At 41.0% G+C, this 16,656-nt stretch overlaps 1 protein-coding gene across 1 annotated transcript in view; it reads right to left on the bottom strand.

The window, feature by feature from the left end:
• Nucleotides 1-2,197: 2,197 nt before the first annotated feature.
• The window catches only part of LOC139406017 (beta-1,3-galactosyltransferase 1-like), a 111,397-nt gene continuing 96,938 nt past the window's right edge, over nucleotides 2,198-16,656 (bottom strand). The window contains exon 2 of the mRNA XM_071148479.1: nucleotides 2,198-5,625. Within this exon, the coding sequence (XP_071004580.1) occupies nucleotides 4,393-5,382 (990 nt within the window). The 5' untranslated portion in view covers nucleotides 5,383-5,625 and the 3' untranslated portion in view covers nucleotides 2,198-4,392. The remainder of the gene's footprint in view (nucleotides 5,626-16,656) is intronic.

Raw genomic sequence — 16,656 nt, 5'->3', positions numbered from 1 at the left:
TAATGTTGTGGTGAGTTGGTTTTCATTTTACTGCAATAGATGTTGATTTTCTTAAAAGTTAACTGACTGAAGTAATCCTGTCCAGAGTGTAACACATTACAATGTTCTAATGCAGTGGTTCCCAAACTTTTTATAGTCCTGTACCCCTTCAAACATTCAACCTCCATTTGCGTACCCCCTCTAGCACCAGGGTCAGCACACTCTCAAATCATTGTAAGCCTGCCACAACACACACTATACGATACATTTATTAAACATAAGAATGAGTGTGAGTTTTTGAAATGAATAATAATATAATAATAATCAATTTTGCTCTTTATTTAACCATCTTACATATAAAACCGTATTTGTTCATCTAAAATTGTGAATAACTCACCACAGGTTAATGAGAAGGGTGTGAAAGGAAGCACATAACTCTGCAATGTTGGGTTGTATTGGAGAGAGTCTCCGTCTTAAATCATTTTCTACACACAGTCTGTGCCTGTATTTGGTTTTCATGTTAGTGAGGGCCGAGAATCCACTCTCACATAGGTATGTGGTTGCAAAGGGCATCAGTGTCTAAACAGCGCAATTTACCAAGGCAGGATACTCTGAGCGCAATCCAGAAATCTGTCAGTGGCTTCTGATTGAATTCAATTTTCACAGAACCACTTGTTGCAATTTTGATGAGGCTCTCTTGTTCAGATATCGGTAAGTGGACTGGAGGCAGGGCATGAACAGGATAACGAATCCGGTTGTTTGTGTCATCTGTTTCTGGAAAGTACCTGCGTAATTGCGCACCCAACTCACTCAGGTGCTTCGCTATATCACATTTGACATTGTCCGTAAGGTTGAGTTCATTTGCACACAAAAAAACATACAATGATGGAAATACTTGTGTGTTTTCCTTGTGATGCAGACAGAGAAGAGTTCCAACTTCTTAATCATAGCCTAAATATTGTCCCACACATTGAATATAGTTGCAGAGAGTCCCTGTAATCCTAGATTCAGATAATTCAGGTGAGAAAAAACACCACCCAGATAGGCCAGTCGTGTGAGAAACTCATCATCATGCAAGCGGTCAGACAAGTGAAAATTATGGTCAGTAAGGAAAACTTTAAGCTCGTCTCTCAATTTAAAAATGTGTCAATACTTTACCCCTTGTTAACCAGCGCACTTCTGTATGTTGTAAAAGTGCTACATGGTTGCTGCCCATATCATTGCATAGTGCAGAAAATACACGAGAGTTCAGGGGTCTTGCTTTATCAAAGTTAACCATTTTCACTGTAGTGTCCAAAACGTCTTTCAAGCTGTCAGGCATTATTTTAGCAGCAAGAGCCTCTTGGTGGATGCTGCACTGTACCCAAGTGGCGCCGGGAACAACTGCTTGCACGCGTGTTAGCACTCCACTATGTCTCCCTGTCATGGCTTTTCCGCCATCAGTACAGATACCAGCATGAGCAGCAGCTACGTTTGGCTACATACGAACCGAGAGAGTAACGGTTAATGTGATTGGATGTTAATTATTTGACTAGGCTACCTGTATTTGACATTGTGTTGTTTATTTCGCTGAACACTAGATGGTTTTAATTGTATTTATTTAAAAAACATTTTTATTTGGCGTACCCCCGACGGCATTGCGGGTACCCCTGGGATTACCTGTCCTAATGGGAATACCTGTCCTAATGGAAATGAATTAGAACAGTTTGGACAACTTTATGAAGGACACTCCTCCCACATCCCAAGTACATACGGAAGAGGCAATGAAATGGTGAGGAATCCTTTCACCCAAATAGTTCCTCCATTTATTATAAACAAGTTACAGAATTTGGCAATGTCTCCATCTGGCAGATACACTGCTGTCGGGAACAGTCTGCCAAGTGACACTATGTGGCATGTGGATGTTTGGCAGATCCTCAAGGGGAGTTGAACTGGCTAGATCCACTGAAAATGAAAAATGTTACAAATGCACACATTTACATGGAAATATAAAGAAAAATATTTGTTGCTGGGAGTAATTTGTGGATGGTACTCGAGTTGGTTGACAAATACACATTTGATGAACATGAAAATCCATACAAGTAGCTGTAATTCAACAAATCTAAACCCCATAAAACAAATGTCATCGACATGAATGCATCATTAGGGTCAACAAGTATACAAGGCATTGAATAGGATTTATTATTTTCAAGTATGTATATATTTTTTTATGTAAATAAAACACACTGTATGTCACAACAACCCCTTCAGGATGGATCTTTAAACTTTCACAGTCAAATGTCACAATAGCTTATACACTGAACAAAAACATAAACGCAAAAGGTGTTGGTCCCATGTTTCCATACGCACAAAAAAGCGTATAACTCAAAATGATTTTGCACAAATTGGTTTACATCCCTATTAGTGAGAATTTCTCCTTTGCCAAGATAATCCATCCACCTGACAGGTGTGGGATATCAATAAATTGCTGTTACACATGTGCACCTTGTGCTGGGGACAATACAAATATAATTTAATGTTCATTTCTCTACCATAAGCCGCCTCAAACTTTGTTTTAGAGAATTTGTCAGGATGTTCAAATGGCCTCACACCCGCAGGCCATGTGTATGGCGTTGTGTGGGCAAGCGTGTGCCGATGTCAGCTTTGTGAACAGAGTACCCCATGGTGGCGTGGGGTTATGGTATGGGCAGGCATAAGCTACGGACAACGAACACAATCACATTTTATCGATGGCAATTTGAATGCACAGAAATACCATTAAATGATCCTGAGGTCCATTGTTGTGCCATTCATCCACCGCCATCCCCATATGTTTCAGTATGATAATGCACAGCCCCCTGTCGCAAGGATCTGTACACAAGTCCTGGAAGCTGAAAATGTCCAGTTCTTCCACATGGACTGCATACTGTACTCACCAGACATGTCACTCATTGAGCATGTTTGGGATGCTCTGAATCGACTTGTACGACCGTGTGTTCCAGTTCCCACCAATATCCAGCAACTTTGCACAGCCATTGAAGAGGATTGGGACAACATTCCACAGACCACAGTCAACAGCCTGATCAACTCTATGCAAAGGAGATGTGTCGCGCTGCATGAGGCAAATGGTGGTCACACCAGATACTGACTGGTTTTCTGATCAACACCCCTACCTTTTTTTTATCTGTTTTCCCAGTCGTGAAATCCGTAGATTAGGGCCTAATGAATTTATTTAAATTGACTGATTTCCTTATATGAACTGTTACTCAGTAAAATCTGGGAAATTGTTGCATGTTGCATTTATATTTTTGTTCAGTATAATACTAGACTTTAAAAAAAATACTTGAATTACATTTGGACCATAACAGCCATCCAAGTTCTAGAAAATATAATTATTTCACATTACTTCAAAAGCAGTGCTTCAGTAAAGATATGCCAAATAGACATGATATTACATTCATTTGTGAATGTAGATAGTTGTTGCTATGTAAATTGTCACTTGCACAAGATGATATTTATGCCTGTTGAGACTTGGTAGCGGTAATGAATTGTTAATGAATCAGCTCTCTACGTACAGTATAAAGTAATAGAAGCCAGTTTTATCAGAAGCCTGTAGCATGACACCATTAATTACTTAAAGTACACCGTAAGAAAAATAATAGAGTAAAAAAAGATATAAATTACATCGAAATGTTTCTTTCCCGAAGAAGTGGCAGTTAGCCTACATTTACACCGATATTTAAACAAGAAATACCCAGGAAAATAAAAATGTATAGCATCTGTTTTACCCACACATGTAGTTTTGAACACTGCAGTAGTGAACATCACTACCGACAGTGTTGAATACCATCCAGCAGAGATGTCTTAATTTCTTAATAAATGGCAACAATATGAAAACAACCAACAACATTCACACTTGGTCTATGTTTGTTGTCATTGTTGCAGCGTTATTTGCCATTTCAAATTGTATGTATTATTGTGTGTACAGTAGTTGACCAGCCATAAGATTGGTAGGAGGGATGAGACATGATGTGGGTGAGGCTTTGTCCCGCTGTAAGGAAATACCGGCATCCCCCAAAACAGCATGAGAACTTGACATAAAGTATATAGATTTACACTGACAAATAAATAGTTTTTTTCTTTCAATAATAACTCTCTGGTTTCACCTGTAAATGTTACTTTAAAAAATGTACATTAGAGAGTAAATGTTCATCAAAATGAGTTTGTGAAGTCTATAGTTGGAATTCTAGACAGATTACAAAATGACTAGCAACAAGACGATTTTAGTGTGTGTTTGAATGAGAACATGCGCTTTACAAGCTTCATGCACCCAACAGCTACAGAGTGGATCCAGTAGTATGCTAGTAGCCCACAGAGAACATAATGCTGTCAGAAAATGAAGAAGAGTCCAAGTTGAGTTGTCCTCAGGTGCCACTAGCATCTGAGGTGTTTCTTGCTAGACATGTCATTCCAGATTCGGTGCATTTCTTCCGGTGAGATCTGATGGACAGTGATAACACGACGGTACCTGCACAGGCTGTAGGCCATTTTCCAGTGATTGAAGCCACTGTTCTGATAGGGGTGAATGCCCAGCTTCCTCAGACACAGTCCCACGTACACATCCTCCAGGTGGAGCAGTCTGGTGTGCAGAGAGGTCTTATAGATCAGCTCAGCCACGTCCACTGAGAACACGTACCCCGTGCCCGAGCAGAACGGGGGGTACTTAGCCTCGGGGTACAGGTCTCTGGGCATGTACCACTTACTGCGCATGTCTCTGATGGGACCGCCGTTGATGACGTAGCCCGTGAAGTACCTCCTCTTGGGCTTGGTGGTGGGCTTCAGAAGCTTGTAGACCAGATTGTCCATGTTGACGAAGATGTCACTGTCCGTCTTCATGACGTACTGGGCCTGGGAGCAGAAGGTGGCCACCCAGCGCATGCCCATCAGGGTCTTGAGGGTGAGGTTGTGGTACGAGTCTATGAAGTCCTCCACCACAATGTCGTGGAAGATCTGGCTCTCCTGTTCCACCATCTGGTTGAGGACGGCGTCCGTGTTGCGGCCCAGCAGGAAGAGGGTGATGATGCGGATGTCGCTGTAGGTGCTCTCATCGCCCCAGGTCTCCCGGATGGCCTGACGAGCATCAAAGTCTTTGTGTGTGGTGCTGATCAGGATGACCAGGAAGGGCGTGTTGGTCTCACATTTCTTAGGCTCGTTGATGACAAAGTCGAAGGCGTGTGGGTTCAGCGTTCGCGTCCGGATGTTGCTGAACGTAGTGTTCTTAAGGGTTTTCACAGTCTTCCGGATCGGCAAAGACATCTGCCCACTGACATAGGAGGATGTCGGGCGGGATATACCCAAGTACCAAAGAGCACTTGCCCAGCAAACGACTGTCAACACGTACAAGCATGAGACTTTTGAAGGCATTCTGCTGCATTTATATGTATTTAATGCATTGAATCTTATAAGGTTTTCTTTCCATTAGCAGTGTTCCTTCCAGCAAGGCAGCATAATGCTGCACCGATGTGCTGCTTGACATTAATTGTCAGTTATGGATTGCATTAGAGGAAAGTGGTGGGATGTTGTTGTTTGCCTTTTAACGCAAATCCGGTTTGCAGCCGTGCAGATGTCCTGTTTTTCTTCTTGACACTTCTGCTTCTCCATTTACATCTGAAAAACAGAGACAGAGGAATATCTTAACGCCAGAACAAACAGATAGGTCTTAATAGAATCAGAGAGTACACCCTTCTGAGAAATAAAATAAGTCAAAGTTTTATCAAAAGGCCGTGTTAAGAGTTTCTCTAAAATCAGTACTCAGCAGTTATAACCAACAGCATTTGATTAGAGTTATGCCTTTGTACTGCATCTAGACTAAATTTTGCTTTAACGCAGGAGTGTGTACTTTAAAAGAAAATGCTTAAACAGAATTCTATGAGTTCTAAGCTGCTCAAAAAACAACTTGGCGACATTGAACAAGTCTATTGATCTTTTGGATGGCTAATTGAATTGAAGTCTATACATTTCAGTTTATAGAATGAAGTACCTGTATCAGAAGTCCTGAGAGAGAATCTACTCTGAGGTTTGAAAGAATGAAGTCTTATTGAATCACTATCTCTCACACAAGGCCTTACACTAATGCATTAAGGAAATGGTTAAATGCTGCCAACTGCAAAGTGTCATACTCCTCCTGAGGTCCTAGAAAGAGTGCATCCCCATTCAGTGTATTTAGAGAACTCTGACACCAAACCTGTAATATCTTCACTAAACACAGATCAACTGACACTACACATTGATTTGGTGCAGTCATATAGCTTACATTCTTATTAATAAGTGGTTGTGATGGTTTAGAGTTTAGAAATGTCTGCAGTTGGCATAATTGGGCAATTACTGTCTTAGCCACAACAGACTAAAACAAAGTGCATGTTGCTAGTGCTTCGGCTACACTCAGGATACTTGGCATAGAACTACCCACTTTATAGGCATGCCCTTATGCTTTACAAAACACTTTAATGATGGGTCAGAGGTAGTAAATGGTTATAAGACTCTGCTGCACACATTTCCAACTTCAACCGTGCCCTTACAAAAAAAGATAGCCGTTTTGAAACGGCAGTAAAAGTGCATTAACTGTGCATTAAAGTGCATTAACTGCAGTCGACTGTTAAACTGCAGTAAAAAAGAACAGTGTTATTATGGACGCAGTATTTGTAGCATACTGCAGTTATGCTGCACTCTGACTGTAGTTATACTGCAGTGCACTGCCGTTATACTGCACTCTGGCTGCAATCTTTTTTCGTAAGGCTTATTAACAGAATGGACCTCATTTATTAAACAAGGCCACATAAAAATACTGCATGTTCAATATATCACTGAGATGCTCATTTTGACATGAAATCTGTAGCACAAAAGCGTATTAAAGTAGTGACATTGTAAGTGGCACATCAAAGGACTTTCAGATTCCCACCATATGAAACCCATATCATTATTAGAACACTGCACTATACTGAGAGCGCGCAGGCAACAAAAGAGAACACAAAATAAACATGATTGACCTGACTTGATCTTTTTGTCCATCCGTCACTAAAAAGCATTTTACAAGCAACATTTTTCCAATCCAGTAGGCATATATTTTAAACGATTGACTTTTAATCTATCAGAGAGAGAGAGAGAGAGAGAGAGAGAGACAGAGAGAGAGAGAGAGAGAGAGAGGAGAGAGAGGGAGAGATAGAGAGAGAGAAAAGAACCAGGACAAATATATTCTGACTTGTCATTAATACAGAGCTGCACTGAGGCAGTTTAAGAAAGGTGTTCACTTCAAAATGCTTGTCTGTTTAATTCTTGCTTTAAATCTTTGCCTCAGACAGAGACATTACAGGCTCTTTGTTATGCTCCTGCACATGACAAGCGACCTTGGCAAGCACCTGTTTAATGACACTGCAGTGAGCTGAGGACACATCCCTGCATGCTATTTATGAGAGCAAATGCTCCAGAATGAGCCCCTGGTGATTTGCATCTTGGGCTATTCTCCGTGGAAACAAATCATGTGGTTAAAGAGCCCCCTTGGTATCAAACTGATTAAATGACTACAGTGTAAGTCAACAGTATAATATGTGTGCAACTCAAAGGGCACCATATTCTCTATATAGCACACTGATTTTAAACAGGGCCCATAGGACTCTGGTCAAAAGTAGTGCACTATATAGAGTGCCTCTGGTTAAAAGTAGTGCACGAAACAGGGAATAGGGTGCCATTTGGTGTCTCCCGCTGTATGCAAATAAGAATCCACTTAGATGTCTAGCCTATATTTTAGGTTTAAGAACAGATTTCTCTCAGTCGACTCATGTGTTTGCAGTTATGTATTATCCTCAGCATTAAACTTGCATGGACAAATGTCCCTTTAAAGCTAAAACAGGACAAAATCACGTTAATAGTAGAATAGAGGTAGTGATGGTGTGAGATGGTGTGTGTCTCCCTGGCCCAGGGCAGCTCTGGCTTTGGCAATGCTCTGTCCGCCTGCTCTCTATGACAGAGTGATATGCTGGTGAAGGGAACATAGCTCTCTGGAGTGAAAATGGTAGCATCTATGGGGAAAATAATGAACTGCTGTCATGGTGCTATTACTGAGTCAACTGAAATCTCACACTCATATACTGTATAACATCCTCATATTTTTCAGCCATTCAAAGATTTCAGACATTATGGAGGTACTAGACTGTGGTGTCCGTTTGCGTCTATACATTAGAAAAGGTGGTTGGTACTGAAGTGTACAGTGGCTTGCGAAAGTATTCACCGCCTTGGCATTTTTCCTATTTTGTTGCCTTAGAACCTGGAATTAAAATAGTTTTTGGGGGGTTTGTATCATTTGATTTACACAACATAAAAAACACTTTGAAGATGCTAAATATTTTTTTATTGTGAAACAAACAAGAAATAAGACAAAAAAAACAAAAAACTTGAGCGTGCATAACTATTCACCCCCACAAAGTCAATACTTTTGTAGAGCCAACTTTTGCAGCAATTACAGCTGCAAGTCTCTTGGGGTATGTCTCTATAAGCTTGGCACATCTAGCCATTGGGATTTTTGCCCTTTCTTCAATGCAAAATTGCTCCAGCTCCTTCAAGTTGGATGGGTTCCGCTGGTGTACAGCAATCTTTAAGTCATATGAAAGATTTTCAATTGGATTGAGGTCTGGGCTTTGACTAGGCCATTCCAAGACATTTAAATGTTTCCCCTTAAACCACTCGAGTGTACCTCGGGTGAACCTTCGTCCCAGTCTCACATCTCTGGAAAACTGAAACAGGTTTCCCTCAAGAATTTCCCTGTATTTAGCGCCATCCATCATTCCTTCAATTCTGACCAGGTTCCTAGTCCCTGCCGATGAAAAACATCCCCACAGCATGATGCTGCCACCACCATGCTTCACTGTGGGGATGTTGTTCTTGGGGTGATGAGAGGTGGTGGGTTTGCGACAGACATAGTGTTTTCCTTGATGGCCAAAAGCTCAATTTTAGTCTAATCTGATCAGAGTACCTTCTTCCATATGTTTGGGGAGTCTCCCACATGCCTTTTGGAGAACAACAAACGTGTTTGGTTATTTCTTTCTTTAAGCAATGTCTTTTTTCTGGCCACTCTTCCGTAAAGCCCAGCTCTGTGGAGTGTACGGCTTAAAGTGGTCCTATGGACTACTAATTCCAATCTCCGCTGTGGAGCTCCTTCATGGTTATCTTTTGTCTCTTTGTCGCCTCTCTGATGAATCCCCTCCTTGCCTGGTCCGTGAGTTTTGGTGGGCGGCCCTCTCGGCAGGTTTGTTATGGTGCCATATTCTTTCAATTTTTTAATAATGGCTTTAATGGTGCTCCGTGGGATGTTCAAAGTTTCAGATATTTTTTTTATAACCCAACCTTGATCTGTACTCCACATCTTTGTCCCTGACCTGTTTGGAGAGCTCCTTGGTCTTCATGGTGCCGCTTGCTTGGTGGTGCCCCTTGCTTAGTGGTGTTGCAGAATCGGGGGCCTTTCAGAACAGCTGTATATATACTGAGATCATGTGACACTTAGATTGCACACAGGTGGACGTTATTTAACTAATTATGTGACTTCTGAAGGTAATTAGTTGCACCAGATCTTATTTAGGGGCATCATAGCAATGGGGATGATAACATATGCATGCACCACTTCAAAGTTTTTTAGATTTTTTTTTAACATGAAATCCAAATAAAAATCCATTTAAATTACAGGTTGTAATGCAACAAAATAGGGAAAACGGCAAGGGGGATGAATACTTTTGCAAGGCACTGTATAAGGGATTTTCTTAGGTTATCATTGCTCTTACATTTGTGATATATTTACCCGCCCACACATGACGTGATAGTATACAGTATCAAGGCATAATCAATGCTTTACAAATCTGGTTTGGTCACAGGTTGGTTTCATTCTGGCAAGTACGGGTGATGGGTGAAAACCTGTATTCGGATCAATTCTCAACATATATCTCTGCCTTTAAACACACTGACAGAGTCTTGCCACCAGACACATTAACCTGACTAAATGAAGGTCTCAGATATCACCTGGATAAAATCAGTCTGTAGGCCTCATGATATATAGCTAAAACCATAAGTGGAATATGGTGAGATTGTGGTGTGTATTAGCGTAGGCACTGGAATCAACAGCTTATCACACAGTGAAAAACATGTTTTCTATTAAAGCTAGTCTGGGATTCAAAAACTGTTTGAAACTGGCTTCAACTGTAAGAGAACCGATTCCATGTAGAAAGTACAAAAAGTTTAGAACAACTTTTGTTTTACATAATGATCACTTATTTTAGAAATAGCATCAAAATGATGCTAAACTTCTGCGCCCTGTAAAAATTACACAGATTCATATCAGTAGATAGAGTCCTGTTCATGCTGAACTCTTCAATATCCTACAGTACCTGTCCCCCATGTCTGTTTAAAAGACAAATTGTTTTTAATCTGCTAGAATCTCAGACAGTTTATATTGTTCCTTTTTGGCAGTGATTACCATCAGAAACCGCTCTCAATCTTTCTATTCTATACCTGCCTTATCCTCACTCTCCCTTCATCAGACAGTGATTATTGTAATTCCATTCTCCCCCTAAATCCTTCCCTTATTCTCTCCTTTCTGTAATGGTTGTCGTTGGTGGAGGAAAGAGTAGACCAAAACGCAGCGTGGTAAGTGTTCGTGTTGTAAATTTAATCAAAACTGAACACTAAACAAAATAACAACAAGGAATAACGAGAACGAAACAGTTCTGTGATACACAGAAAACAACTACCCACAACTCAAGGGGGAAACCAGGCTGCCTAAGTATGGTTCTCAATCAGAGACAACGATTGACAGCTGCCTCTGATTGGGACCCATACCAGGCCAAACACATAGAAATACAAACATAGAACAAAACATAGAACACCCACCCACATCACACCCTGACCAAACTAAAAATAGAAACAGTCTGCTCTCCCTCTGGCCCCGTTTTCCTATTTTCTAGATGTCTTTCGTCACGATATTCTTGACATTGAGAACGCTAGCAATATCAAAGCATCAATCTAAGACGCTCTCAGAATGTTGTACAGTTGAAGTCGGAAGTTTACATACACCTTAGCCAAATACATTTAAACTCAGTATTTCACAATTCCTGACATTTAATCCTAGTAAAAATTCTCTGTTTTAAGTCAGTCAGGATCACCACTTTATTTTAACAATGTGAAATGTCAGAATAATAGCAGAGAGAATGATTTATTTCAGCTTTTATTTATTTTATCACATTCCCAGTGGGTCAGAAGTTTACATACACTCAATTATTATTTAGTAGCAATGCCTTTAAATTGTTTTACTTGGGTCAAACGTTTCAGGTAGCCTACCACAAGCTTCCCACAATAAGTTGGGGGAATTTTGGCCCATTCCTCCTGACAGATCTGGTGTAACTGAGTCAGGTTTGTAGGCCTCCTTGCTCTCACACGCTTTTTCAGTTCTGCCCACAAAATTTATATTGGATTGAGGTCAAGGCTTTGTGATGGCCACTCCAATACCTTGACTTTGTTGTCCTTAAGCCATTTTGCCACAACTTTGGAAGTATGCTGGTGGTCATTATCCATTTGGAAGACCCATTTGCGACCAAGCTTTAACTTCCTGACTGATGTCTTGAGATGTTGCTTCAATATATTCGCATAATCTTCCTTCCTCCTGATGCCATCTATTTTTTTTAAGTGCACCAGTCCCTCTTGCAGCAAAGCACCCCCACAACATGATGCTGCCACCCCCGTGCTTCACAGTTGGGATGGTGTTCTTCGTCTTGCAAGCATCCCCCTTTTTCCTCAAAACATAACAATGGTCATTATGGCCAAACAGTTCTATTTTTGTTTCATCAGACCAGAGGACATTTCTCCAAAAAGTACGATCTTTGTTGCCATGTGCAGTTGCAAACCGTAGATCTTATAGTGGTTTTGGAGTAGTGGCTTCTTCCTTGCTGAGTGGCCTTTCAGGTTATGTCGATATAGAACACGTTTTACTGTGGATATAGATACTTTTGTACATGTTTCCTCCAGCATCTTCACAAGGTCCTTTGCTGTTGTTCTGGGATTGATTTGCACCAAAGCACGTTTATTTCTAGGAGAAAGAACGCGTCTCCCACCTAAACGGTATGACGGCTGCGTGGTCCCATGGTGTTTATACTTGCGTACTATTGTTTGTACAGATGAACGTGGTACCTTCAGGCATTTGGAAATTACTCCCAAGGATGAACCAGACTTGTGGAGGTCTTGGCTGATTTCATTTGATTTTCCCATGATATCAAGCAAAGAGGCACTGAGTTTGAAGGTAGGCCTTGAAATACATCCACAGGTACACCTCCATTTGACTCAAATGATGTCAATTAGCATATCAGAAGCTTCCAAAGCCATGAGATAATTTTCTGGAATTTTCCAAGCTGTTTAAAGGCACAGTCAACTTAATGTATGTAAACTTCTGACCCCCTGGAATTGTGATACAGTGAATTATAAGTGAAATAATCTGTCTGTAAACAATTGTTGGAAAAATGACTTGTGTCATGCACAAAGTAGATGTCCTAACCGACTTGCCCAAACTATAGATTGTTAACAAGACATTTGTGGAGTGGTTGAAAAACAAGTTTTAATGACTCCAACCTAAGTGTATGTAAACGTCCGACTTCAACTGTAAATGTCTTATTTCTCTGTGGAGGCACACTATATTCCAGTCACAGCCTGTTTGCATTCCATATACAGTATCTCCTCTATTGAATAAACTGACCTAAGAATGTATTTGAGACAAAAGGTTATTATTGCTCTCTGTTGTAACTTTCCACTCAAAACCCCACAAGTCAACCTGGAAAGCCTATTCTTTCTTGTATGAGACATAGGACAAGTACACCTCATCTCTCTTTAACTTGAAAAGTTAACACTAAAGAGGGGCTTTCTTTCAGTGGTGGAGGACAAATACATCACAGTAGCACAAGGTCTGCCAGCAATGCCACCACACACAGATACAGACACTGATTAGTGAAAAATACCATGCGGTTTGTCACTTTCCAATCCATTTCTTTCCTGACTTCAGCACAAATTTTATTTGGGAGGACGTTATTATGTGACATCACATTCAGCTGGCAATTTGTAAAACATAAAGTCCTCTAGTGGCTATTTAGACTGAACCATTTCTAAGCTCATGTCTCATGAATTCTCAGCTACATTATGCCCCAATGCATTCAAATCTTACATTACATTTGTCCCTGATTCTGCAGGCAGTCACAGAAAATGTGCCCTATTTTTTTCTACAATGTGCAGTGCTAGACCTAATTCAATGAGAATAATATCCAATGCATCTAAGCCTTAACTGTACAGAGTAGCATTAGTAGTCCAGCCATGAAAGAGTTCATTGCCAGCAGATGTAGCGAGCCTGAGTGACTACAACCAAAACTACAGCCAAATTCCAAGCAACATGCAGGTGACTCAACAGCCAAATGACATTGTGTTAATAATATTTCTCATTATAGTGTTTTTTGAATACAAACATAATTGCTGCAATTGAAGGCATCTAAAAATGTCCAAAATCAAATCCAACTTGATTGAGAGACAGGGGCTTTTAGTTGCCATGGAAGCGGGCTGAAGTCAACAGCAAAAAGTGGGGTGAGCTAGGGAGCATGAAGCTGAGAGAGAAAAACAGAGATGGAGAGAGCGAGAGAAACAGAGAGAGAGAGAGAGAGAGAGAGTACACAGCAGCAGTCAGGAAGTATGGTCTGAACAGCTCTTATAGACTCACTTTAACAGTCCTACAGTGTAATTATGTGTTCCAGTGCCACTGAATTTCACTAAGCAATGCCTACAGGTGACACATTGCAATTTTAAGTTGATTAAGTAAAATGGCAATAAAAGGTTACTCTTTTAAATTCATAGCTAAGTGATTGACTCGTCTAAGTGTTTGGAGACTGGGGGCCATAATGGAACAAAGAACAGAATGTGCCTTAATTCTTAAGTGTGTAAGCCGTTGGAATTAGAATTGTTTTATGTTGGTTAATACTATGGATCATTTAGCTATTTGATTTAGAATTTTAGGATCCCTTTAGGTATAAAAAAATATATAACATTTTGTTTTGGATAAAATATTGATTTGGACTTTTACTACTATAGCCAAGAGAAACACATTGAATAACACATTCATAATGGCAAAAAATACAGTCAAAAAATAAATAATTTCGAAACAAGGTTTTGAAGTGTTTGTCCTATATCTATGAGATATTAAAAAGCTCAGGAAATATATATATATATTTTTTTTACACATATTTAACCCCTTTTTTGGTTAGGCACAAAACTATCTTCATACTGTACTTCATTTTCTAAAACCGGTGACACTTGTCGGGGTTGTAGAGCAAAACAGAGAACACCACCATGTTTGTGAGAATCTCCCCTTTCCACAGGGTCACATTAGTTTGTAGCCCAAACGGTTTGGACATTACAAACAGAAGTTGGCACATCGATGGTATTGACTTCAGACGAGTCCCCTGACACTTGTGGGGTTTAAATCAAATCAAAGTTTATTTGTCACGTGCGCCGAATACAACAGGTGTAGACCTTACAGTGAAATGCTTACTTACAGGCTCTATCCAATAGTGCAAAAAAGGTGTTAGGTGAACAATAGGTAAGTAAAGAAATAAAACAACAGTAAAAAGACAGGCTATATACAGTAGCGAGGCTATAAATGTAGTGAGGCTACATACAGACACCGGTTAGTCAGGCTGATTAAGGTAGTATGTACATGCAGATATGGTTAAAGTGACTATGCATATATGATGAACAGAGCGTAGCAGTAGCGTAAAAGAGGGGTTGGCGGGTTGTGGGTGGCGGGACACAATGCAGATAGCCCGGTTAGCCAATGTCCGGGAGCACTGGTTGGTCGGCCCAATTGAGGTAGTATGTACATGCATGTATAGTTAATAAAGTGACTATGCATATATGATAAACAGAGAGTAGCAGTAGCATAAAAAGAGGGTTTGGAGGGGGGGCACACAATGCAAATAGTTTGGGTAGCCATTTAATTACCTGTTCAGGAGTCTTATGGCTTGGGTGTAAAAACTGTTGAGAAGCCTTTTTGTCCTAGACTTGGCACTCCGGTACCGCTTGCCATGTGGTAGTAGAGAGAACAGTCTATGATTGGGGTGGCTGGGGTCTTTGACAATTTTTAGGGCCTTCCTCTGACACCGCCTGGTGTAGAGGTCCTGGATGCCAGGCAGCTTAGCCCCAGTGATGTACTGGGCTGTATGCACTACCCTCTGTAGTGCCTTGCGGTCGGAGGCTGAGCAATTGCCGTACCAGGCAGTGATGCAACCAGCCAGGATGCTCTCGATGTTGCAGCTGTAGAACCTTTTAAGGATCTCAGGACCCATGCCAAATATTTTTAGTGTCCTGAGGGGGAATAGGCTTTGTCGTGCCCTCTTCATGACTGTCTTGGTGTGTTTAGACCATTCTAGTTTTTTGTTGATGTGGACACCAAGGAACTTGAAGCGCTCAACCTGCTCCACTACAGCCCCGTCGATGAGAATGGGGGCGTGCTCGGTCCCCCTTTTCCTGTAGTCCACAATCATCTCCTTAGTCTTGGTTACGTTGAGGGATAGGTTATTATTCTGGCACCACACGGCCAGGTCTCTGACCTCCTCCCTATAGGCTGTCTCATCGTTGTCTGTGAACAGGCACTGTTGTGTCGTCTGCAAACTTAACGATGGGCAAAACGTGAGAGTCTCCCCTTTCCATAGAGTGGTCATAATAGTTTCCAGGTCAAAACATTCGGACGCTACAGACGTTTTTGTGAGAAGACCGATTATCGGGATGTCTTGCGGTCTAACAAAAACTGCTCTAGCTCTGCCACATTTCACCGCAAATGTGGAAGTGCGACAACGGCGGATACTCTGGATTGAGACGCAGTTCAATGCAAAACAGATATCTCTAGCTTCAATTTACGGATTGTGATGGGGACTTTTCTTATTATGTTACTTCGATTTAACAGTATTTTTGGAATTGACCGTGGAAGAACTTACTGTACTGGGAAAACATAGCAAGACTCATGCCAATTCCTTTGGCAATATTAGTTTTTCAACCAAACCTGGACCAGACAGATCTACTGGTGGATCGGAGTATGTGTCATCTCATTCTAGATTTTTAACAGGGTTTTTTTCATCATAGCATTTCAAGTCATCCAATAAAGCCTGGACAATTTGACTTCCATCACCATTAAAGGTATCAATACGACTGTGCAGGGAGTGTAGTATATTGTATAGCAGATTATCTGGCGTTGTATATTTTCCTGTTTGTATGCATGTGTATGTTTTCTGCTGCTGTATGTAAGGTCTGTGTCGGTGTATAAGCCTCTGTTTAGATTGCTGTAGCGTGTTGCAGCCCCCTGGGCAGCCAGCCAGACCTTTGCAGGGCTATTGTTGGATGTCATGCAGAGAGCCAATCATAATGTCTGCTATATGACTGGACCAGGCTGCTGGCTGTCTGTCAAGAGAGGACACTATAACAAAAAGACCACTGACCTTATCTCTCTCCTGTTTAGACTCAGACACACACATTGCTGCAGGTGCTTTAATCATATGAACTGAACTTTGGTTTGAAATGCACATGGTAGGCTTCATCTCACAGCCTTGTATAAAAACTGAGGGAAAGCAACCCAACAAACCT

Source organism: Oncorhynchus clarkii, chromosome 3 (genome assembly GCF_045791955.1).
Source record: "Oncorhynchus clarkii lewisi isolate Uvic-CL-2024 chromosome 3, UVic_Ocla_1.0, whole genome shotgun sequence".
Classification (NCBI taxonomy): Eukaryota; Metazoa; Chordata; class Actinopteri; order Salmoniformes; family Salmonidae; genus Oncorhynchus; species Oncorhynchus clarkii.
The sequence above is the reverse complement of the archived record's forward strand: the minus strand, read 5'-3'. Positions and strand labels throughout refer to the sequence as shown.